Source organism: Archocentrus centrarchus, chromosome 1, assembly GCF_007364275.1.
Source record: "Archocentrus centrarchus isolate MPI-CPG fArcCen1 chromosome 1, fArcCen1, whole genome shotgun sequence".
Classification (NCBI taxonomy): domain Eukaryota; kingdom Metazoa; phylum Chordata; class Actinopteri; order Cichliformes; family Cichlidae; genus Archocentrus; species Archocentrus centrarchus.
This window is the reverse complement of record NC_044346.1, coordinates 23,319,908-23,346,054: the sequence shown is the minus strand read 5'-3', so window position 1 is coordinate 23,346,054 and position 26,147 is coordinate 23,319,908. Positions and strand designations below refer to the sequence as shown.

At 40.6% G+C, this 26,147-nt stretch overlaps 1 protein-coding gene and 1 long non-coding RNA gene across 4 annotated transcripts; both read left to right on the top strand.

Annotated features, from left to right (window-relative positions):
- Positions 1 to 1,408: 1,408 nt before the first annotated feature.
- On the top strand, positions 1,409 to 2,980 carry LOC115786187 (uncharacterized). The gene is made up of 2 exons (XR_004020402.1): positions 1,409 to 1,626; positions 1,920 to 2,980. It is a non-coding gene; the product is annotated as an uncharacterized LOC115786187 (long non-coding RNA).
- Positions 2,981 to 7,647: 4,667 nt separating this feature from the next.
- Positions 7,648 to 25,919, top strand: septin3 (septin 3). 3 transcript variants are annotated; one of them, XM_030728758.1, is made up of 10 exons: positions 7,648 to 7,794; positions 13,753 to 14,154; positions 14,240 to 14,368; positions 19,423 to 19,504; positions 19,693 to 19,830; positions 20,448 to 20,565; positions 21,554 to 21,649; positions 21,880 to 21,976; positions 22,076 to 22,127; positions 23,648 to 25,919. In XM_030728758.1, exons 2-10 carry the CDS (start codon positions 13,755 to 13,757, stop codon positions 23,775 to 23,777), a joined length of 1,242 nt encoding a protein of 413 aa, XP_030584618.1. In that variant the 5' UTR covers positions 7,648 to 7,794; positions 13,753 to 13,754; the 3' UTR covers positions 23,778 to 25,919. The 3 variants fall into 3 exon arrangements, with proteins under 3 accessions (XP_030584618.1, XP_030584610.1, XP_030584624.1); XM_030728750.1 differs by lacking the exon at positions 7,648 to 7,794 and adding an exon at positions 10,881 to 11,100; XM_030728764.1 differs by lacking the exons at positions 7,648 to 7,794; positions 21,880 to 21,976; positions 22,076 to 22,127 and adding an exon at positions 10,881 to 11,100 and having other exon boundaries at positions 21,554 to 21,610; positions 23,645 to 25,919.
- Positions 25,920 to 26,147: the final 228 nt, after the last annotated feature.

Genomic DNA, 26,147 nt, shown 5'->3' with positions numbered 1-26,147 from the left:
TTATAACCAATTTAACCAAAAACAAACAACAAAAAAAACAAAACAAACAAACTGCTTCAAATGTGTCTCTTTGTGTCAGTGTAAAGAAGCACTCCTGAAATGTTTCCAATTATTAAACCATACATTTACGAGACAGATGAAGAACAGCCTGAGATGTCTTAAGAAAAATAACAGCATTTTCAACAACATAAATCAGTCTTCCTCTCATTCAGACAGTCTGTTATCATTACAAAGAAATGCTATTTTTGAATTTTGAACAAAGCACACTGACTTGGCTTTTTGGCTTAGCCACCTTACTTTGGAGTGGTACTGTAGCCCATGACTAATGCCATCGTGTGTAAGAAGCCTGTAAAACTGATGGTGATTCAGACCTTGGACATTGCACAAATGCTCTCATGATGTGACCCATTATTCTTCCCAACATAATGCTTCCTGGTGCAGTGAAAAATCTTCCTTCTCTGTAATTTTCACACTTTGCAATGCCATGCAATGGACCCCTCGAATGGATCCTATAGTGTGCCAACACTGGTGACACCAGTGTTTAGTTATGGGCAGTTATGTTTACTTGTCATATAACAGCATCTTCTGAGTTAGTTTATTGTTTTATGTTAAGACTTTGGCAATAGTTTGTTCTGCTGTGCTATTTGATCTGCCATCTCCATCTTGATGAGGACCAGTCAACTGTGAAAACAAGGGGACAAGAATAAAAAGTCATTTAGACATTTAATATAAAAGAAATAAAACAAATCCCACTACTGTAATATTTCATAACAGATGTCTGTCACAGAATACATTATATGACAATCTGCTTGAGTTTTTGGTACAGAACACGCCCAAAAACCTCTAAACTGTGTAAGTTACGCAGCGAGGAAGTCACAGTTCATCACTTCTGTTTCTGCAGCGCTTTATGTGAAGCTGATCTGTCTATCTGCTGCTTTTCATGAATCTGGTGGCAGTGCAGAATGAGCTAAAAATGGCAGTCATTAAAAAAGATGACATCCTCTGACAACTTTTCAATATGTAGGCCACCCTCCTGCCTGTGCTCAGATTTTGGCTTTTTTTTTTAAATGGGGGGGGGGGGGGGGTGTGTGACTGCATTAAACACTGCAGCTGCTGTCAGTCAGAGCAGATTTGAAAGGAGCCCCTCACACAGAAATGGCTCCCTCTCTCTCTCTCTCTCTCAATGTCACATAAACTGTGTGATGGCCTTGGTGTTAAATGGAGTGGAATTGATTTTACGCAGCGCGTAGCAAGGCAGCGAGCATCCAGAGACATCTGAAGGGCTTGTCCCCCTCCTCCTCCTCCTCCACCTCTTCCGCCACCGCCCCCCCCCCCAACCCTCCTCAAAAATGATTATAGTTATATAAGTTTCCCTCCCACTCCCACCGTTGTCATGGCAACCCCCACCCCTCCTTTTGAACGTCAGAGCCAGGAGCTGGAGGATGAAGCCGCATGCAGCTTCAGCCTCTCGTGCCTCTCAGAGAGCACCTGTGATTTTTGCCGTTGCAACAGCACGAGGAGCAGCTGCTGCAGCGCCGGAGATCATCTAATGAGAGGTTCGACTCGCGGCTGCTCTCCGTCTCATAAAACCACCATCAAACGCCACTGATCGAGAAGCGTCCGCAGGTAAGCGTGGTTCCCCATATTTACTCCCGTGCGCTATTTTTAGAAAACACCTGTGCCAGCTAATAATTATGAATCTGAGAGGAGTGAGGATAGACGGCACGCTGCCTGCTTAGTCCCTGTAATGTCTTTTCTGATATAAGAAGGGAGCGGGAAGGATTTGTAATGATGCAGTTAATGGTGCGTATTTGGAAATTTAAACAACTCTGCTCAAACACCCTTCCGCAAATCTCGCATCTTCTCTGTCACCTCCCTGCCCTCTCCTCCACCCTCCCTATTCTTTTTTGCCCTGACAGCCGGTATGTCGTGGTTGTTCTTGGACTGGTTCGTTCCACTTTACCTGCTGGTGTCGGTGTTGGTGCTGGCAGGCTTCGGAGCGTGCCTGTACTTCCTAGAGCCCGGGTTGCAGGATGCCCACAAGTGGAGCAACAAAACAGTCCGGCATCACCCGCTGGTGGCCAGTGTGAACTGCAGAGATGACGATAGCAATGCCCTGATCTGATCAAGAGAGCGAGGCGAAGCGGGAGGGTGACTGGCCATCTGGACAGGGGTGCTGCCGCCGGGACACTGGTGGGATGGGAGCCAACACCCAAACGACTGTGGAAAAAAATGGGAGAAAAGAATGAGAAAGGAGGGGAAATTATCTATTGTGTCTGATAATGCAAACCCAGTTCTATATCATTCCAGCTTTTCTCTCATCTCTGCTGATTTTCGTTGCAGAGATGAGGGAAAAGTGAAGCCGAGATGTTTTTGACAGTTCCTTGAAAAAGAAGAAGAAGAAGAAAAATGCACAATAAGGAGAAGACTGTATGCAGAAAGAGATTGTGGGGTGATTGGAGGAAGTGTTGCCCTTTAGAAATGTGTTTGTAAATTTCATGCCATCCTATACTTGTGCCAAGTTTTACACGCATTTTGTAATTTGACAATCACTTTACATATCTCATAAAGTTCACTTATATTGTGCATTTAATTAGCTGAAGTGAATGACATAAGTGCAATGACTTTGCTGCCAGCGGGGAGGGTTTTTAATCCTCTCTCTGATGTCGGCATGGCAGCTGCTGAGACGCATGTGGATTGTTTAGTGCCGCTGTGCCAAAACGGTGTATTATTAGTGACTTACTTTAAACTGTTATGTACCCAATAAATGCAACTGATTCATTTAAGGTGCCAAGATTATCCTGGATGGACCAAGACAACTGACAGATAGCCTAGTATTTGGTAAAGTGTATATTTTCCTTGTTTTGTTTTCATTGTTTTTACTTGACAGCATGGTGAGAAACAGTGGGTGTGTAACGACCCTCTTTTAACAATCATATGCTTCCTTTGTTCATACAAAAATAAAACTGCTCAGTCCTCACTTCTTTGTATTTGCTCTTTTCATGCATGAATATCCAAGTTAAATAAATAGGGTAAAGATTTAAATATGTCTTCATCAAGCAGCTTAAATGTACAATTCATTTATATATTTTCATACCTAATTTTATCAGAGAGAAATACTGCAGTGAGTTTTTCCCTCCTCATTTAGCTGAGCTTGCTTAATATTTGCAATTAAGGTTTTGCATTAATCTTATATTACAGTGGTCCCTTGTTATCCCTTATCTATGAACTGTCAGCAGCTCCGTCAGAGAAAATTCTCTAAACTTCTAAAATGGTTTTAAGTTAAATGACTGTTTAAGACCTGACAAGGTAAAAAAAAGCAAAGAGCTTTGAATTTGCAGCTCACTTTTTTCATCTCAGCCCAGCCTTTTGTAGGATCCACCTGTAGGTCGGAAAGCATCTGAAGTCAAGCAACAGGACCAGCCAGAGGAGTAAAAATATTCTTCAGCTATGATTCAGCAATATTAAAACTGTAACGTAATCTGAGCTCAGTCGCAGGCTGAAATACATGTTCTCCGAATTCTTTACATAAATTTTGTACCTTCACTCACGCAGGACTTTGAATGCAGGACTTTCACTCACAAGGTAGTCTTTGTAATACCAAATTCATCATTCAGCATCTTTTAAAAATAGCTCACAATGATGCAATTACAATGTTGAAAAGATATGAACATCTTTGCAGAGAGTAGATATTCAGAGTTTGAAGGTCACTCACTCATGGAGTGCGTAGAGCGTGTGAAGAAGCTTTTTCATTTAAGGCAATTCAAGAATAAAATGAGCTCTCCGATAGTTTGAAATTACGTGTACACCTTCATATTTTCTAATGCAAAAAAAACATAAAGACTCAGAATGGGATTTGTCAGCATTAGTCAGAGGCAGTATGCTAATATTATGTGTATGCATTTATGTGCTGGTGTGGGGTTGTTTGTCTATAATACCGTGTTACTATCCTACCCAGAAACTGCAGATGGAAACAATCTATAGCTAAATCCAATACAAGCATAATGCATCATTTCACCCATGAGATTAATGTTTTGGTGCTTGTACCCTATAAAAGCAACAAACATAAGTTAATGATGTGAGCACTTCTTTCACTCACACGTTGCTCTATAATCAGCCTTCACAGTGTCCCATGAACCAAATCAAATGAGACACCAGCGTGGGAGTGTAACAGTGAAGCCTCAGTGTCGAGGTATGGAGAGAATGGCACTTGTGTGCCCACTACTTCCTACTGCTCTGCTCTCCGTCTCACATACTTTGACTTGTTTACTCTATCGGTCTGTCAGTAGCAGACACAGGGCATCATCACCACACGTCAGGTCAGTCTTGTTTTCTGCAACTCTTTCTTTAAAAAGCTCACATTTTTCACAGCACACGCTTGTTTTGTGTTGGTATTTGCAGCATTAGTGCATACCAGTCATGCTGGTTCAGGCTGCAGTGTTTAATGCATTCACTCAAGTGCTGCACTTTTACATAACTTGAGTATTGCAGTTTTTATGCTAGTATGTGATAATTACATGTAAGCCCTACTACATATTTTTATGCAGACGTAAGTGCTACTTTAATTTAAAAAAAAACACATTCAGGTAATAAAATGTGACTATTTTATAGCAGTCTTTAAAGTAGGTAAAACTGGCTTCTCTTTGCCTGCACTGATAAATGGCATTATCTAATAACATTATATAAAAGTTTAACATTCATTTGGGGCCATAGTGGGTTTTTCAAACTTTTGATAAGTAGAGTTTGCAGATGTTTTTGTTCCTCATCTTAAATCTAATTTTAAATGCAGATCTGTTGTCTGCTCTCTCCTGTAGTTTGTTATCTGCCTCCTCTTTTCCCTCTTCTCTATCCCCTTGCTCCTGAGCTGGTCAAGGTAGATGGTTGCACCTCTCTGAGCATGTCTCCGCCAGAGGCCACTTCTTCTTAAGCAACAGCAATGGCAACAATGGGAATTTCTTCCTCCCCACTGTTGCCACGCTTTTGTTAATAGGGATCATCTGATCTTTGGGGTTCCTTCTCTAAGGTTGTAGGGTCTGATATTGTGAAGTGTCACTATCTAAATAAAATTCAATTGAAAAAAAGAAGAATTGAAACTCTCATATAAGTTAGTTTAAATATTTTTATAATGTTATTGCCAACATTTTCACATAATGTGGACAGTGTTTACAGGCAGATTATATTTGGCATTCATATCAAACATCTTGATTTTTCTTAATTTCTCCATGTCTTTCTTTTCATTATTGTCTTGCTAAAACAGAATGAGTTTTAAACATCTGGCACCTTTGATCCCACAAGTACCCGACTCTAGCAGACAAACAAAGGAGCATCCAAAATTGCGTTTGTCGCCTCCTCTCCCTCTCTCGTCTCCCGTCATCAAGAAGAAAGCCATTCAAATCCCATCGTTTGATGAGAAGGGACTTATCTTTGAAAAACACAACACAAAACTGTGCACAGCGGACAGGTAAATGAATGTGAAGCTTGTTTTTCTGTCTTGGATTTATGTGGTACATAATCTAGCAATTACCGGTACATTTTTTACTTTCCAGATCATTTGATTCGATCTGGACATCCAAGACAGCAAGCCAGCCCTCGTGGAATAAATCATGTCAACATTCACAGAGAAACCATGGAGAAAGAGCTTCAACCCTCCCAAGGACCAAGCCCAAAACATGCAGCTCTCAGTCTCTTTCTGCAAAGCCCAGCACCTCCATTTCTCCTGCTCCTAAGCCAAATTCCTCTCCCACTCTTCCTCCTCTCAGACCAAAGCCAAGTGATTCTCTTCATCTCCCTGCCTCACAGCTGAGTGATCTTTCTCCATTACTGCACCAGCCAGCACCAAAGCCAAGTGTATCTCCAACTCTGACAGTCCCAACACCCAGACTGAGCCCATCTCCAACATCCCTGTGCCAAGAGATGAGCTCAGATGGTCAATCAGGAAAGCAACCTTCTCCTGTTGCTAAAGAAAGACGTGCTAAATCAATTCCTATCTCTAATATCAAAGCTGAGCCTTTGAAGGAGATGAAGCACGATATTCTTGACCAAGACGCTTTACTGGATTTTACTCACCCTGAGATGAGAAGAGTTCGCCCCATTATGAGCAAAGACTCTCAACATCCCACTTACTCTGAATCCCACAGACGCTCAGTCACATCTCCGAACTCTTGCTTACTGCAAAGCAAATTTGGAATAAGTAAAAAAGAAAATATTGCAAAAGATTCACCAAAGGCTCTGCATAGGAATATAGACATTACTGCAATCCCTAAACCAAAGTCAAACACCAATCAGCAGCAGGAATTTCAACCATGTGGAGTGACAAGTACACAAATATCCACAGAGTCTAAAGGGATTAAGTCTGCTAATGCTGTTCAGCGGGAGTCTCAGTCAGTGTTTGATGGACCGGCTACTCTGTCAGCTCCTCAAAGAAAATGTAAAGACTACCCTCAGAAGAGCAATTACTCTCAGAGTTTACATTTTACCTCAGCTCATCCACCATATAAACAACTGTATTCTGAGAAAAAAGCCGCGTTACGAGTGACTCCTCAAACATCTTTTTCCACAGAACCTCCTTTGAGTCAGTCAGGTGTTTCGCTCAGCATCGAGGCAAGAAGGAGACATTTTGACTTGCACAGTGAAACAAGATTGGAAGCTGCATTTCCATCAGGTTCTCATCCCAGGAAACAGCAGGAAGAAAATAACAATCAGACAATTATAGGAAACTCTCATGAAATTTTTCACCAAACTGGTGCGTCTCAAAACATTAAGTCCCCACAGAGACCCCTCAGGTTCCTGTCGAAGGCACAGAGTCAAACTGTGGATGTAAGGGGTGCAGTGAGTCAGGCTGACTGTTTATCAAAGGATTACAGCTGCCAGTCAAGAGATGCTGATCAGAAAATGGAGGCTTCCCAGTGCACACACAGGTTAAATCAACTTAAGAAATGTCTGATGGCACCTCAGATCCAGGAGTTCTCCTACCCTCCCTCTGATGTGTGCACCACCTCACAACGGGGATCCTTTTCAAATCCTAACCTTCAGCCACACAGACATCACTTAGCTCAGGAACAGTCTCCTCCACACAATGAGATGAAGGTCAGCAACACAGGACTGAATCAAATAGAACTGTTAGCACCACCTGACCACCATGGGGTGCCAGCAAAGCTACTAGAATATCCCTCAGAAAAATATGTTGCAAGCTGGCCCCCGTCTGTAGCGCACTGCCCATTCAACACAAACAGTTCTGGCCTGAGCTCAAAGGGGGTCTTTGACAGAGTATACCAGAGCCTGGAAAAGCCAACAACAACAGCTTCCAGCCTACTAAATCAACTGAATGACTCTGAAGCAGACAAAGCATTTATCTCAGAGGAATCAGAAGATCCCTATTACGTCACCATGTATTACCCAGGCTCAGTTTATGTGGGTGAGTACAAATATATATCCAAGCCACCTGGAGGACTTTAACAGAACAAATCAAGAAAATTCATCAAATAGATGACAGGGCCTCTTTTATGTCCTGTTTTTTATTTGGGGTGGGAGTTAAATAATTTTCTAACTTTTGGGGGTGGGAACTCCAATGAGGGGGTGGTCAAAGAGGATAGCAGAGGGACTGAAGGCAGCACTCCTTATCAGTAGAGTAACAGACGTGCCGGGGAGAGATGTGACAAAGTTGGTTAGCAGACTATATCAAAGTGAATAGCACAGGCAAACGTGCCAAAGCAGTTTTACACAGAGGCACACAAACAGGAGGAAAACAGGCAGAAAGGAAGGAGGGACAAAAGGAGAGCAGCTCGGAGATAAATTGTGAGTACGGTGCCTCAGCTACGTTTCTCTTCCTTAAAGAATAATAGCGACACTACATTACACAAACAAGGAAAAATACAGAGTAATTTCTGTGTCAAACATATTCCAGTAAATCATGTGGTGGCATAGCACACACAGTCCCTTAACACCGGCTGCATACCATGTGCCTTTGAGTTAAACTGAATGCTTCTGAGGCCCAACAAGGGAAGAACTACCAGAATTATTTGACAGAGCAAAGCAAATTTAACCTAACAGCTTTATCTTGAGCCTTCAACTGCACCATAGTCTTCATTAGCAGATTTCTTGGGGTTAGATCTGTTAATATAATTTCTGTCTTACAAGCCCCTCAGATTTTATGTCTCTTGGGGAATCCCAGCCCTCAGAAACCCGTTATACTCCCTCTTAATCATAATGCACTGAGCTTACACCAGTGGCAGCATAGATTTAAATACGTTTACATTAAAGCTGACTCATGACTCATGGCATGTCACAGCTGATATTTTGTCTTTTCACAGAAGGGAAAGTACAACACTTACAAACAGTATCAACAAATTCAACCATCATTATTTTATTTAGTCAACACTGTATTTTTCCTGCTGTTACAAAATGCCCTTAGTGGAAAGTCTCTCTATATTACACTTCTTTCTCCACTATATACTGTATATCTAGCAGACATGCAATTATTACTTTGCAGACAAGACATTACATTTTAGGAATCTATTTATGTACCAGTGCAAAGCTCTTAAAGCTATAAGCTCCACTTTGATAAGCCACATTAAAGATTCTGCTTAAATGATAATGCAGCATTAAAAATGTTTTTGTTAAGCTTTTGAAGAATAATTATGTGAAATCATTGCCAAGCATTTCACATTTACTCATACACAAAATTAGGATTGTCAACTTTTTTTTCCCAGGGTTTTGTGTTGGTGTTATATTTTTGCCTTTTGGTATTTAAGGGTGGAATTATTGCTCAGCATCCATATTTAATGGCATTAACAAACAAGTACTGGGTGCACACATTTGAATTAATTTTGGATTTTCTCTAATCCACACAGGGTCAAAAATATACATACAGGTTCAAATATATACATACACCCCCACTAATATTAGGTTAAATGTCCCTTAGCAAGTTACAGCTTGACCAGATGTTTTTGGCAGGCATCAACAAGCTTCTGACATAATTCTGGATGGATATTTGAACACTCTTCTTGGCAGAACTGGTAGACTTCAGGTTTCAACCATCTAGCTGCTGATCTGAGGTGAAGTGGAAAAATTTGGAGGTAGTTGTCCTCATTATTCACCACTTTGTGTGATGTACCAGGGCCACCAGCAGTAAACCAGCCCCAGAACATGATGCTTGACAGCTGGTACAGTGTTCTTAGGTTTGAAAGCCTCACCTTTACTCCTCCAAACATACCTCTTATCATTGTGGCCAAATAGCTCAGTCTTTGTCTTGTCTGACCATAAAACCTTTCTCCAGAAGGTATTTACCTTGTCCATTTGGGCAGCTGTAAATTTCAGTCAAGCTTGAAGGTGTCGATTTTGGTACAGGGGCCCTTTTTCTTGGTTGGCACCCTCTCAGTCCATGGCGATGTAATGGTAAATAGTAAATGGACTAGTTCTTATATAGTGCTTTTCTACTCTAGTTGGGCACTCAAATCACTTTATACAACACCTTTGCATTCACCCATTTACACACACATTCATACAAGCACTTTTTTCTACATCTAAGTGCTTTCTATCTAAAATCCACGCACACATTCAACTTGGGGTTCTTGCCCAAAGATACTTTGGCACACAGACGGGAGCAGCCAGGAATCGAACAACCAACTTTCCAATTAGTAGTTGACCTGCTCTACCTCCTGAATCACAGCCACCCCAAAAATGTAAAACTCACTTCACTGTGGACAGTGACACTGGTGTTCCAGCAGTTTCCAGTTCATGGCAGGCTTGAGCTTCGGTGGTTCCTGGGTTGTTCTTGAATATCCTAACCAATTTATTCTCATCTGAGGGAGACAGTTTGGGTCTTCTTCCAGACCTTGGCAAAGTGGTGACACACCTGAATAATGTGTACTTACTGTATGTACAGTTGTTTGAACTGATGATCTTGGAATCTGCAGTTGTTTAGAAATGGCCGCAAGAGACCTTCTGAACTTGTGTAAATCTACAATTCTCCTTTGATCTTCACTGAGTTCCTTGTACTTTCCCACTGTTCTGAGTATTGTTCAATCCAATGCTGGCTAAGAGAAACTACCAATTGTAGCCAATCATGATCACTATTGAGTTAGTAGACCTTGGCCTTGTGAAGGTACAGGACACTGCAGAACTTACAGCACCACTTTTTAAAATGTTTAAGTGAGTCTGTGTATATATTTTAGCCTGTATTTATACTTTTGACCCTGTGTAGATTAGAGGAAATCCAAAATCAGCACCCAATTCATGTTTTTTTAAAGTCATTAAGTATGTATGCTGTGCAATCATTCCACCCTGGGAAAAAAAAAAAAGCAGTTCAAAGAAATAATTAAAAGCCCCGATTTACCATGATATTCATCCCCATGATGAGTGTATGCAAACCTCTGACTGCAACTGTCATTAGAAAACACATCCTTTTCAACAGTTGAACTAGTTCTAACCACATACCCTTACATCCACACCATGACCTATTTAGAATCACCATTTCAAAGGGAGTACCTGGACAAACCCCAAACAGGCAGAGGGAGATGACAACTCCATTCAATGAGGTCCAAACCAGGAACCTGTTTGAGGCAAAACTACACCATAGTGCTGCCCCATAGCAACCCGGTTACATATTATATGATGATAATGTCAGTGGGTATTTATATTTATTTCTTTTTAACTTAAAACTGTCTGTAGCGCTATATAAAAACAAAATTAACTGGGGTATTTTTTACACTTATGTCTTCTTCCACCAGCACTATTAAAGAACATATCCCATACTTGCATTTCACCAAACTGATTTTGACATCAATTATAATACAATTAAAAATGCTCGCTATAAATACTCTACCTCTGACAGAAGACTGTACCAATAAAAAAAAAGTCCCTTTGAGATAGTCATATTGCGCATGTGCGCTGCATCTCCCCACTCCCTGTCCTCTTGTCGCCCTGGTAACGGAAAAGGAGGGGGCTCACGGCCAAAGGGAAGGAGAGGTACCCAGACTCCTCTTTTACATGACCGTTCCTCTTATTGTTATCCCTGTGCTGGATATACGTTACTGGTTCTCGGATTAACAGCGCCTGTAGATCGGTCGGAAAAGCCCGTTGTCTTCACGAGCTCGTTTGCAGGTCAGTTGAACGGGAGCTGGCGAGTGTGACGACCGTTAGCGGGTGTGCGCTAGCAGCTAGCCGTTAACGTTATTATCCAGCGTGACTGGTGAGAGAGACAATGAGGGCGAGAGGCTTTGGTAGAGATAACCTCGTGTAGTCTCAAAACACATTGAAATTGCGCTTTTTATTCGTGTTATGCTCAAATAGGTTGGCTCTTAACTTTCACGAGCTTGGCCATTTTTTTTTTTTAAATAGGGACCAAAAAAGGCAGTTTTAGCCTTCATGTAGCCAGAGCATCCTCAGTTATTATTGTACGCTTCATTTTTCCTACATTTCCTGTGGTGTGTAGCTCAGAATAATTGCATTGCAGTGTGGGTTTGTGAGAGAGGGGGCAGAGCTGCGTGGTCAGTGAGTGAATCAAAGTGACAGCCTCTGCCTCAGTGACCTGTATATATGATCAGTATCTAGGACTGTGACTTAAAGCATGGCAGCAGGCTGCTCCGTGTGTGCACCCTGGAGGACTAAGCTCATCAACATCTTGGCGCGGCCTACTGCCTGTTACAGTTACCATCTGCCTACACTGCTTGCTTCACTTAAAAGCTGAGCTCACAAAAGCATCTTTTCTCGCTTAGACCCAAATGGTGTCAAAGCCTTTTTAGGCAGGGTTTGTTGGAAAATTATGGAAACTTCCTCTATATTTCTATTTTATGTTCATTAGATTTCTAAGTACCCATTATGGGGGTTTTTTTCCACACCTAGTTTTAATTTTTTTGTTTAGTTTTAGTTAACTATAATAACAGTGTTCTCTGTAAATGTGAGTTTACCTCACTGGACTGTAAAATGCCCTAAAGTGCATGCTGATGGGTGCAGGCTTCGTTTGTTTAAGTATTGAGGGGGACACATTAAGTGATGCACAAAATCAGGCATTAGGTAAGGTCGGTTACTTCAGTCAGGATGTGAAATTCATATTTCAAAATAGGGGAGAATTGCCCCCTTTAATGCATCTCACAGAGGGGATTTCTACACTTTGGGGGGTGATCAGGACTGAGATATAGTCTGCTGTGTTGGGCAGTTAGAAATAATAGATGGGCAACTTGGGTGGGATGAAGACTGAAGGTTAGAGCAGCATTTTTTAACTCAGGTCAGACATCGGCCCACCTCTGTGGTGCTTCATGCTAGTTGTTACTCACTAGTGCAACATTGTGTAGGGACTTCCCAGATTATAAACGGTAGCTCTCCAGGAATCAATTAAAATTATGTACAGTACCCACAATCCTTAAACTCAGGCTCTGTCAGGCACTTCTGTACACTGATTGTGAATTTTACTGTTTATACTGTCTGTGTAATATGCAGTAATTTAAAAATAAGCTTAACTTTCAAATACATCAGCCTGCCTTTTTGTGCATGGCTGCATATGAAATATATGAGCTCAGACATAACATTAATCTTTTGCTAGTTTAATGGTTAATTTTTTTTTAATCAACTCAATGAACTTACTATTGCAGTTCAGGTGGTTATAGAATTTGTGTGCACAGAAATCCCTTTTGTTTACGGAGGGGCAGCCAATCAGAAGAAAGCTGTCTTGATGGCAGAGAGAAGGGAGCTAAAATAGTGTTTCAGACAGTGGATGAAGTGAGGGGTAACTGAGACTCAGTTTAAGGTAAAACAAGGATTTTTCTCATAAGCTGCTCTAGTAGAGTCTAAGAATAACAATATGGAGTTGGAAATGAGCACAGTAGGTCCTCTTTAAGAAGGGTGTCAATTTACACATTATTACACAATATACACATTTTCCACATATACAGTCATTTGCATATCAGGCATTGTTTCATAGTTGATGGTTGGTCACTTAAGGACCTTTGCAGCTCCAAGTATGTCAGTAACCCTCTAATCTGTTCATCTTCCCCTCACTTGTCAATCACTGGTATCCTTTGCTCCCACTGGTAGCTGCTTCAGTCACTCATCTCGAAGCTAAGAAACATTTAACTCAGGATTCACCTGCTTAATGTCACTAATGCTCTTTTTTTCTCCTGTTACTGAATTTCATTGAAATGTGATGGTGCTAGTATCTTCCTCTGTGGGCACCCCTTTATTTTTATCATTTTGGTCCTGTAATATACATCTGTAGACTATACTCTATCTTTAGTTAGCATATATCAGCTGTTAGATTGTCCCAGCCTGTGACTCACTCTCCTGTGCTCTCCTCAGTACCTGGCAGATCAAGTCTACTCAACACTATCACATACTTTTGCACAGTTAGCAAGTCTTGTGGCTCTAAATTTAAGTTGGTGGCCTGCTGAGACTCCATCAATATAACTGAGAGCAGAAACTCAATTTAATGGCATTGATGAAAAACTTTTAAACATCTGAAATTTTTCTCACTTCATAATATTTGTACAGCTCCAGCTCCATATTATTAAAATAGAAAATATTTGTTTTACAAGCACCTGTTATCGTAACAACAAAATCTGGGAAACAAAACTCAAAGTGTTTCCCCGGTTAGATGAACATCAGTATTCTTTTGTCATTTGGGCGATCGAAGCCTGCTGCAACAACCTATTTCTTCAATGTAGAACAAGTAACAAGAGGAGAGGCCTTGGCTGATCCACTGGCCTACTTCCTCGTCATTTTTTCAGTGTGATTTATTTTCATCTCTTTCCTCTCCTGTAGACATGTCAGACGTAGTTCCTCCAGAGGTTAGACCTAAACCAGCTGTCCCTGCCAAACCCCCAAACGTGGGGGCTCCTTCTCCTTCTAGCCCCTTCCCACCCCAGGGCCTGGGTGTCGGAGGAGGTGGCATCTCTGCTCCCCCACCGAGTGCCATTCCAGTTCCCATCGGAAGTCATGGTCCGAGCCACGGTGGCAGTCATGGCATGGGTCACGGTGTAGGCCATGGCGTTAGCCATGCTGGAAGTCACACTGCAGCACACAGCGGCAGTCACGGTCACAGCGGCTCACACAGCTCCAGCGCGGGATCCACTCTGCTGGGATACATTGGTATCGACACTATCATTGAACAGATGAGGAAGAAGACCATGAAGACGGGTTTTGATTTCAATATAATGGTAGTAGGTACGTCACAGTGGACTTCCTTTATGCCCGGACATTTTCTGGCTCTGTTTTTCTTTGCCCTTACTTTCTCTCTCTTTATTCTCAGGTCACAGTGGTCTTGGAAAGTCAACCCTTGTGAACACCTTATTCAAGTCCCAGGTGAGCAGGAGGAGTGCAGGATGGGCCCGCGATGAGAAGATCCCCAAAACTGTGGAGATCAAGTCAGTGTCTCACGGTGAGTACAAGGACAGAGATCCTGTACTTTCTTTAGAATCAGGCTTTTATAGCCTATATAGCATTTAATTAGAGACAGAAAATGATTAATTTTTTGGTAATGTTCTTAAAAGTCCCACATAGCCTACTTACAGTTCATCAGTGCATCCTGGGAGCTGCCAAGAAAGTTAAGATGCTAAAAGATGGGCCAACTCTTGCCTGTCCTGCAGGCACTTTTAATCATTTTTTTGTTTTTGACTGTGTGCGTGCTGTGAAGTTAATTGTTGGGAATTAATTTTCCAGCTGGACACACTACTCTGTACTAACTCCTACACATCATATAGATAAATCAGTGTGGAAACCTGTCTTATTTCTGTTTGTTAGCAGTACAGACAAAGTCAAGAAGGTTCCGTTTTGGTCGCTGTGTTTGTGAAATCTCTAAAAATGAACAGATGCTGAAATTCAGTGGAAAGATGACTGAAAAACAACAAATCTCTGCAGTTGCGCAGTTTTGTGCACACATGGGTTTCCAGGCAAAGTTTAAAATGTAGGAAGCAGGATTTGTTAAAAGTTTTTAATTTAAGCCAGGTACAAAATAACGGGCATGGCAGGAATGGCTAGAAAGGCAAAATATAAAAAACAAAACAGGGAACATGTAGCAAGAAATGTGACAGGAAACAGAGGCTCAAGAGCTGATAGTAGGGGGTTGGGAGCAGAGGTGTAGAACGCAGGTGGTGCTGAGTGAAGATCCTGGCATGGTACTACTTCAGTAGTCTGCAGGTCCTACACAGAGCTTTGCAGAGGCATTTCTGCATGTTGTTGCTGTGTACTGCCACCAGGAGGCAGTGTTAAAAGCATGTGGAAGAACCATTAATGTGACCACAGAGTTGTGTGTGTTGGTCCATTAGCTTAGCCTCTGCTGAGAAGACAAATGTCAGAATATACAAATATCGTTTTTGTTTTATCTTTATCATTCTTTCATGCTTCCTCTCCTGTTTGTGGATCACTTTGGTTTTCACGTCCACTTGGAAAAAACTCAGCATTCAACCTATACACAGTATCATCGCCAGCAGGTCACTGTTGGCTTTTTGGAGGATTACTTGCAAGCATGTCTCCAAAACCTCTGCTTTGGTTGAATTTCCCATAATCCTTTTGTCTAGAGTAGTTACAAAGCTAAACAAACAGAGGCACACCTGGGACCATGATAGGAAACAAGTAATCATAAGAGAATGGAGCAGTTTAACATAGGTATGTTAGAGTTAAAATCTCCCTGTTTGTCTGGATATTTTGTATTTTGTTGTAAAAATACTTTCCCTCTGGATATCCACTGGATTTGTCAAACTCAGACTGCTGGAGCTTCAGGTAAGCTTAAGATAATCCTTTGAATATGTTTTTGCATATACTTGAGACTGCACACTCCTGCTGTGTTGCCCTGTTTCCTTTGAAAGTGCAGTGATAACGGAGGAAAGATTACAGCAAACCAAAACAGCTACAATGTACATATGGACTCCCGAACTTTGTGTTAGATTTAGAAAGTTGAGTCTACCTTTAAGACCAAGTCATCATATTATATAACACACAATCAAGTAAAATAAGTTTCTGATATTTCTACATTAGCAGTGATGTGCAGTAAAATTATTTGCACTGATGTTCAACAGTGAACAGCGTGACCTCATTTTTACATCTTGTTTATGACTGACATCTCTGACTAATTCATGATGAATAGCATTTAGTCACAGGCTGTGCACATTGTTCTTGACCACCGGATTTACACCAGATTTTGCTGACGGCTTCACTTTCATCAGTCTCAGGAGTGACGGCCATGACTGCGCAGCTTTTCAAAATGAAGGAAAAGAGTTTTTCATTGAGGGCTTGTGGACGGGCCTAAATCACCACTATGGCACTGTTGGATTTTATGCGTTTAAGTGTTTTAGTAAATATGAGGCTGCTCCCAGCATCGTAACGTGGTGTGTGAACCATGGAGGCTGCTGTTGGAGACGTGAACATATCTACTGTCAGTGCTCCTTCAGCTGTTTGATGCTTGAATACATATCTGAATGACAAAGGACTGAGTAGACTTGAGCCGATGAACATCTATCATGATACTGGAACTGAGTTATTTTCTCATCCAACTTTTTGGTTTTGTAGTAGCTTTGTTTGGTATTGCTGTAGCATATAGGTGATTCTGTCTTTATGGCTGTTTTTATGAACTTTCTGCTGGTGCAAAAAATTAAGGAATCCTGTGTAATTGTTTCTCCAATATACAGAGGTTATTTCAATAAGAAGAGATCATTTGGAAGAATTTAATATGATTTATTGCGATACAGAATTCAGTTACGCTATTTATCAATTAGACTCCGATGACCCATCATAGCAGAGCAGAATCCTGGTGGTGATAGGTATTAGGACAGGACACACACACCCCACCCCACCCCAAAGGCTAGACGCAGGGACCAGGGTGAGGTGGAGATGGCGAGGAGGTGGGTTGCACAAATGAGAATCTTAAAGGCAGAATGACAGGAAAGAGGTTAGACCATGAGGAGTGGAGGCTAATTAGCTCGGCGAAGATGATTGGACTAGAGCAATGATGTCAGTTTGATAGGGTAGGAATGTGGAAGTTATGTAAAGAATAGACTAGCAGCCAAACAGCCAGAAAAGCAGGCAGATGAATGACTACAGAAATCCCTTATTGAACTTAAGCATAAGCTTCATAATATTAAAATGTCTTGATGGTTGTTGGGCTGTTGTGTTAGCTTGTGTTTGGGGGGGGCATGACTGACTGACTGTCTTGTTTGCTGTCTCACTGGCCGTGGTTTACCATGAATTTAAATTCTGGCGTCACTGACTACATCAGCATCATTTTCATTTCACTTTTGTTTGTCTGTTTGACTAACAGGGTTTGAAATGGTCTTAACCTCAGCAAAGTTTCTGAGGGTGCAGGCAGTGTTTGCCTATTGGTGATATTTCACCGGAGTTATAAAGCACCGCATCGCTGAGCTCTGTTTTTTTAACCAGTTCTTAGTTTGTCGAGCCCGATAAAAGCTGGTGGTAAAGATGATCCGGTTTGAAGCCCAAAGTGTTTGCTAGTACAATGCTAGACAACCTCAAAGCTCAGAGTTGTGTCTCCATGGTAATAACCATAGATCAGCCTTACAGCTGATACAAAAATGTAAACATAGCTCAATTTGTGCCTTGCTGCCAGCGTTACAGGCTAAGGAATCAGAAAGTTGTTCTTGTAGAACATGTGTGTAATTGAGAAGATTTCCCCTCAGGTAATAGGGGTAAGCAGCAACAGTCAGCCGTGTTCTTGGTTTGAATAAAGTTTAAATTTATCTATAGTGCAGAGCAAATGAATCCTTTTTTACAGCCGCTCTGTTTGAAAATGTCTGATTTTAGTGCCCCTCCCCCAGTATTAGTATCAAATCTTCACTGTGGCAGACAGCTCAGCATGGGGAGTCTTCAGTATGTAGCAAGCAGCCCTGTGCTCATTATGGCTTTGGGGACTGGCAAAGCAGCTGAACTGCCATTTACACATGTCCTTGACGACTTACCAGCTCCCGAGGAAACTGTAGGGATATGTCAAGCTCGTGGGCTCCTATGGTTTACGTGATCATGCACTCATCGCCTGCGGATGACAGTGACCTGATATTATTATGCTGGGAGATGCAGCAGGCTTCACATGCCAATGCTGGAAAATTCTGGTCAGACTATTTATAATGTATTTGCTATTTCTATGATTATTGCAAACACAAACATTCGATCATTCTGTTGAATATTTGACAGTCGTGTGAAAAGAATTGATTGGCTGTGCTGTGATTAGTAGTTGCACAGATGGCCTCACATTATCTTGAAGTACTTTTTGAAATGATTCAGATGCACGCTACCCAGATTCTGAGACAATGAAGCAGCCCCCAGCTTCTCCTGAAATGCTGTCTTTGGCCAAACATTTTGTTTTCCGCTGTCAACATTAATCTGAGCTGGTCTTTGCCTTTTACCTCCACTGGTTAGCAGTCAGTTTTCTCTCGTGTTCTTTTTGGAACTCCCACACCTTTCATGGACGTCAAAATAGTGCAAACTGCTTCCTGCGATGCTGGCACTGCCTGCAGATCATGATGAAATTTTGCAGTTTTTGGTGACTTTTTGTGCATCAAAGTGTCTGAAGCTCAGGCAGCACAGTGGTGCAGTGGTTAGTACCATCATCTCACAGCAAGAATGTTCCTGTTTCAAATCTCCTGGTCGGCTGGGGCGTCTGCGTGTGGATGTTGCATGTTCTCACTGTGCTGGTGTGGGTTTCCTCAGGGTGCTTGGTTTTCCTCTCTCAATCCAAACACATGCATTTTAGGTTAGTTGGAGAATATAAATTGGCTGCAGATGTGGATATGAGCGCCTGTGTTAGTCTCTCTGTGTGAGCCCTGCAATAGACTGGTAACCTTTATGATAGGCTTCGGGCGCCCATGACCCTGGATTGGATTGGTGGTTAAGAAAATGAATAGATCGATAAATGTCTTGGGATGATCCAATCCTGGACAGATGAAATTCTTGTAGACACTTGTAGATGATTTTGCTTACAGTGGAAAGATTTATTTCAAATAATCTGGGGATCTTTTTTAATCTCTGCAGGTACTCATAGAACCTCTCTACTGAAAGCTTGAAGAGCTCTTTAGATCTTGGCACAATGACACCACACATTTCAAAAGCAAAGAAAACAACACATAAATGTCTGAGGTTTAAATAAGACAAGCTGCACCTTTCAGTGCCTGAGGAGGTTTTCACTATTGGTACATAATCTGGAAAATTTGAAGGTGAAATTCATGTACTTTATTATTCTACTTAACTAATTTGTTTATTTATATAAATAAGTGTTAAAAATGACTTCTACGTGTCACCTGTAAATGTCAGTATATCACTTGTATCTGTAGCCATTGTTCCAAAAAGAAGAGAAAGGTTTACAAGTCCTAACATGTAATAAGAGCAAAATATTTCTGTACTCATTTTTTCAGCTTACTGATGATTTTTATTGTTTTCATATCATTTCTGCATGCAAAGCAACGTCTGTGATTTGTTTTGTTTTTTTAGTTATTGAAGAGGGTGGCGTGAAGATGAAGCTGACAGTTGTCGACACCCCGGGCTTTGGAGACCAAATCAATAATGACAACTGGTGAGTTTTCCAGCCCTGACACTGTTAAAACATCATAAATGTCATAATAACTGCCTTATATCGCCAAGACCAGATCTCCACTTGTCATCATTAAAAACTGTATTCACAATTTAGAAGTGAGTCAGTGCGGCTGGCTCCCCAAAACTTTCTCCTGTTGCAGTGATGTTTTTCTTCTGTTGTATCTACAGCTGGGAGCCCATTTCCAAGTACATCAATGAGCAGTATGAAAAGTTCCTAAAGGAGGAGGTCAACATCACTCGAAAGAAGAGAATTCCTGACACCAGGGTGCACTGCTGCCTCTATTTTATCTCCCCAACTGGACACTCGTGAGTTAAGGTTTTGCCCGTGTTAGAGATTAGTGAAGTAAATCACCCAGGCCATATTTAAGGATTTGATTCTAAAAAGGATGATTTTTTTTTTTAAGTAATCTGCATGCTGCTGAGATCTGCAGACACACACACATAAAGCTCACAGTGTTCATGTCCCTTTATTCAAAAAAACATTTAATTTCACATTATCAATTGGGTGTGCTGATTTATATTGCAGACAGCACACACCTCTCTCTTCTCTTCACAGTTAGCTCCTGCTGACAACTGTGAAATTGCTCTCTAATGGATAAGTGGATACAGTCTTTTGTGTATTACTGCCAGTGTAGCTCATCTTTCTTAGCTGGGGTAATTGAGACTGACAGGATGTCTTGTGTGTAGGCAAACAAGAACTAGGACACAACCTTTGTTCAATGATAAAGCCAACTTTTAAAAAACAGTCACATTGTAAATTTTTTGTAATCGCTGCAAGACCGAGGAAAGGTAAAGAGATGTGAGATATAACAAATGAAATCTCCATTTATCCACTTTATCCAGTGTTGTTTATGAGCTTTCTTAGAGAATCACATCTCCTATATCTGCCCTCATGACTCACTTTATTTGTCCTTCTGCTTCAGTCTTCGACAGCTAGACATCGAGTTCATGAAGCGCTTGAGTCACTCGGTCAACATTATTCCCATCATTGCCAAATCAGATACGCTGACCACTGAGGAGAGACAGGAGTTCAAACAGAGGGTGAGTTTCATCACTAATCTGACTTCAAAATTTCCCTCTTAATATGCATTTACTGGTGAGTGTGTGAAGCTACTCTAGTAAAAATGTTTATATCAGCAGTGGATCCAAGTTGCCTAACTGCAGCAAAAGTGTATTGCACCTGCATTCTATCTCATCGCCAGCAGGGGGCGACTCCTCTAGCTGCAAAAAGAAGTCAATTTTCTCATTGAATCCACTGTTCATCTAAAACCTCAGTAAATCTTTTCCTGCTGACTTGATGGTCTCAGTAGCTAATATGACGTCTTATTCAATGGCCCGGGGGCAGTGAAAAAATTATGTTGGACAAGTTGATTTGCCAACTACTGGCCATTTGGCATCAGTGACGGTGTTTCCACCAATGGATTCACCTGTAAAGCAAAGTGGCTGAAATGGACTCTCACTAATGACTATTTCTTTCATACAGTCAGTATTTTCACATTAAAATACTAATAAAATTCTTGAAAGTCATGAAACCACCTGTTTGATACACTGGCCTGGTGGCCCAGTAGAAACAAAACCGTGAAAAAAAGTGGTGAAGACTGTTATTCACCACAACTGGGTGTTTATTTTGTAAATTATGGGCCCTGTCAGAGTCAAAAAGGAGGCTAAAGGAGTGTATGATCCAAAGCATGGCTACTTTTTGACTGACAAGTCATCACCATATAAGTGTGAAGTATCCTTCGATTTCTCAGTTGTATCCAACACTTGCATATCATGTCTTTTAAAAACATTAATAAATAAAATAAATCAACCAATAAGATGCATCCATCTTTTATATACAGTCTATTTTACAGTATAACCAGTGTGAGCCAGTACTGACCATCACATTATTTAACTCTCAGATGTCAGTCTCTATACCGTCCAGTATCGGGCAGGATTTTGGTCCCGTATGGTTTCTGGAGTGCTGTATATCCGTGGGACTTCCACTTTTTTGCGTGTCTGTTTTTCCTTGTATTTGTCTGTGCTGTAGGTAAGGAAGGAGCTGGAGATGAGCGGGATTGAATTTTACCCACAGAAAGAGTTTGATGAGGATATGGAGGACAAGAGTGACAACGATAAGATCAGAGTAAGCGGCTCTCTTCTTTCTACCACATATTTGTCTAGTCAGTTTGTTCCTCGGCATTTGAATTAATCTTTCACACTGAGCTTTAATCCAGTCTCTCCTCACAAACATGCACCGCCTCCTCTAAGCAGAATGCCAGGGCACTGGGGCATGTTGTGCATTTGTTTCATCCCATAAACCTCGTGTAGCTCTCTTCAGTACACTGAACCGTGTTCAAATGTCTCTGTCCACAGGAGGCGATGCCCTTTGCTGTAGTGGGGAGTGACAAAGAATATCAAGTGAACGGCAAACGTGTTCTGGGGAGGAAGACAGCGTGGGGAATTGTAGAAGGTGAGTCAAACACTCTCATTAAATATAATTCTTTGTTTTATTTTATCATGTAGGGCTGATGTTGATGGTTTTCTATCTCTGTTTTTCTGTTTTTTGCAGTTGAAAATCCCAACCATTGTGAGTTTGCTCAACTGAGAGATTTTCTGATCAGGTAAAACTTTCATTTAAAACATCTTTTTTTGCCAAAAAGTGCAACATTTTAACAGTAACACAAATGTGATAGTCAGCCACCGGTCACTTTATTAGGTACACCTTTTGCCCTCAGAACTGCCTTAATTCTTTGTGGCATGGATTCAACAAGGTGCTGGTCATAAAGGGATGGGCATTGTCAGCAACAATACTCAGGTATTGACTCAGTTGATTCTAAGAGCCCCAAAGTGTGCCAAGAAAATATTCCCTACACCACACACTACCACCAGCAGCCTGAACCTTTGATATAAGTTTAGATTAGATTAGATTCAATTTATTGTCATTGCATATGTCACAAGTACAGTGCAAAGAAATGCAGATTGCATCTAACCACTCAAGCACTTCTGGTTAGATTGCATCTAACCAGAAGTGCTTGAGTGGTGATTTAAAAAAAGAGCATATGATAACATGAGCAGTATATGTACAGGATGGATCCATGCTTTCATGATGACCATCTGAATTTTGCAGCAGAAATTGAGACTCATCAGACCAGGTGACATTTTTTAATCTTCTATTGTCCAACTTTGGTGAGCCTGTTTCCTGTTCTTATGTGAGAGGACTGACACCTGGCAATGTCTTCTGCCTCAAGATTTGATGTTTTGTATGTTCAGAGATGGTCTTCTGCATACCTAGTTTGTAACGAGTGGTTATTTGAATTACTATCAGTTGGAAGCAGTCTGGCCATTCTCCTCTCAACAAGGCATTTTCACCCAGAGAACTGCCAGCCACTGGACACTTTTTTGGACCATTCTCTGTAAACCCTAGAAATGGCTGTGTGGGAAAATCTCAGTAGATCGGCAGTTTCTGAAATGCTCAGACCAGCCTGTTTGGCATCAACAACTATGCCACGTTCAGAGTAAATTACCTTCTGTACATTCCAGCAGTACACTCTGATGCTTGATTTGAACTTCAGCAGGCCATCTTGACCATGCCTAAATATGTGATTGGCTATTTAAATTTTTGTTTTAATGAGCGGTTGAACAGGTGTACCTAACAAAGATGCTGGTGAGTGTAAAAAGGTATTATATTATTTATTATTTAAGTGATCATTTAGTTTCACACGAGTTAAAAATCATAGTATATTGAAGTTTTCAAATCACTGATAATTCTGGAATAGTTTAATATCACAGAAACAGCAAATATTCACATTTACAAGTCTGAAACAAGGAGTTTGTCTGCATTTCTGTTTAATTAAAATTTTAAATTTCCCTCTCTAAAAAAATAAAATTACTTTTTTTTGTAACTAATGCATAATATTTTCAAAGAACCTTTTGAACACAAGGCTGTAAAATTCTTTGATTGAGAGACGATGTTGTTCCAGTTTCCTTCTTGGGAGAATTTTAGCATTTTTTTTTTTAACCATAACAGAATGATAACTATACTGTGTTAAAAAACACAGTAACCCTATAGCCTTCCTCTTTCAAATGAATGTACATAACTAATAACTCACCCATTCTGTGTTTTTACATTCCTCTTTTGCAGGTCTCACCTGCAGGATTTGAAAGAAGTCACTCATAACATTCACTATGAAACCTACCGTGCCAAGAGACTGAATGAGAATGGAGGTCTGCACCCCATATCATCCACTGATACCCAGGAAAGCAACCTGTAGTCAGACAGAGAGTGAAAACAAGGCTGATAGATGAATCTACAAAATATTATAATCCTTATCACCACAGCATTGCTGCATGCGTGGGAAAAAAAAAAATAATGTGTAAAAAATTGGTGTAATTTAATCCCAAACTCCACCCATCCTTTTCTTCACTGAGCATATCTGCTACCATTTCTCAGTCACCCCTGTGAATATTAAAGGACGGCCGGAGACTTAGTGCCATTATAAAAGTAACATTTTATCTACTGCCAACGCCTTTTCTCATCGTCCAGGTTGTACATGGAAGATGTTTGTGTCTCTAATGTATGGGAGGCTGATTTTTAAGCCTACGTGTTGTGTAGCAACTGACGTCTGAGTTTAGACAAACAAAATGATTTGCTCTAAATATTAAAATCATAATTCCTGTGTAGCAGTGATGCATGAGCCAGCTCTGCGGTTGACTCAGTTGAAATTGCCGTTTTAAAATTCTCAGCAGCAGCTGTTCGTTTAAAGAAAGAATCTCTGTGGCTTTACTGTCAGGAGGGCTTAACAAACATTACAAGCTGTGCTGTCTTCTTTAATAACCATGTCCACGAAGGAAACTAATGAACTTTCTCTAATTTTTCTGATTTTAAATTTTCAAAGAGTTTACTTGCACAGGCCCGCATAGTAAGACTAGAGAGAGCTGCAGCGTTAGTCACCTATGAAATGCAGTTTGTGTGTGTGTGCATGTGTGTAATTAAGGAATCCACGGGGTGAGTGACTGCATGCTGCAGATTCAGTAATTCCATGATTCACGGTAACAAACACAAATTTATGTTTGTGTAGATGCATCTCAGCATGCTTTGTTTCAGCTTGGTGCTCAGAGAGGAAACTGCATTTACTGCATTTGTGCTCACTTGCACCAGTGAGCTGTGCTCTTGCAATTCCACCATGCATATTTTATCAAGGCTCAGACTGATTTGTGTTAGATGTTTCCTATTTAAATAGATGATAGCCTCATAGAGTAAGTGCAGGATTTAAAATGATAACAGACAAGCTTTCTCAGCTGAATGACTCATTTTTGGTCTTTCAGAGCCTCTACTGTCAGTCCAAACCTCGTTTTGTTTAACTTTAAATATTTTTTGTTATTTTTTTCCTTATCATTACCATTCATGGTAAGTAGCCATTCAGTAAGATATTATATTAAACCTGAAACAAATCCAGTCACTGGTATACTCAGTGTATCCTTTCTGCACATAGGAGAGCAGGAGATTTGAAATATTTTTGATATATTTGTATTAAAATTAAATTCCTGCTGTGCACCACTTGGTGGCAGCACTCTGCCACATTAAAGCAGTTTAACAACCTTGGACCAGCATTGTGTCTGCCTCAGATGTTCTGATTGCTCCAGATTTTTTTTTTTTTATGTGTCACATCCAGTTCTGATAAAGTTTACTCCTTTGCTGTCAGCTGCAAACAGTATGCATATCCAGATTTGGTTTATAGACAACTTTAATAATATTACCCTTTTCATAATACTATGATATTGCCAAGGTTTTTTTCAGGAGTTGAATATTTATAATATTCTGCCATGTGCTGTCTGCAATAGAACACAAATCTGTTAAACTACAATTCTATCAGTCTTTTTTTAACTTTATTCAGCCTTTTTAATCAATCATGTGTGTTTGTATGATTTTTGAAATGAAGTGTGTCTGCAACAGTATGGTGGTAGTTGTCTGTGATTTTAGTGGAGTCAGAGGTTTTCAAGCAGAAATTTGAAACAGTGTTAATGAACCATTCTTCCTACTGTGTTTGTGTGCATGCTTGTGTTCATATTGCCTGTTTGATTACAGTTCACTCATGACTGCAATTTCACATCGATTCACAGTTACTATTTCTGAATGTGTGATGTGTAAATTTAATTGATATATTGATATATCATAAGGTAAAGCGCTGCTGTCTTAACCCTCAAAACTAAGCCGATGGCCCCACGCATACATATCACTCAGCCCTATCACTCAGTGAAACCTCACATTGTAAACTTATTTAATAACCACTTCTCACAAAGTTGCTGTGACACACTGATGTATGATTTCCAGTGTTGTATGGAGTTATTTTTACATTATGTCCTATTATTGTAACTTATTCTTTATTTAATAAAAATACATGACCAAGCTTTTAGAATTTCTTCATGATTTCTCTTCTGAATGTTCAAGTTACCACTTATGTGTTGTTGTCTTTGTTTTATTATTGTTGTCACAAGATGATTAATAATGATTTTACATACTGTATCATGGGGTCCATAATTTGTTGGACAAAGGCACTTTTTTGTATTTTTGACTCTGTACACCACCATAGTGAAGTGTAAGTCAAACAAGATGTGATTGAAGTGCAGACATTGGGCTTTAA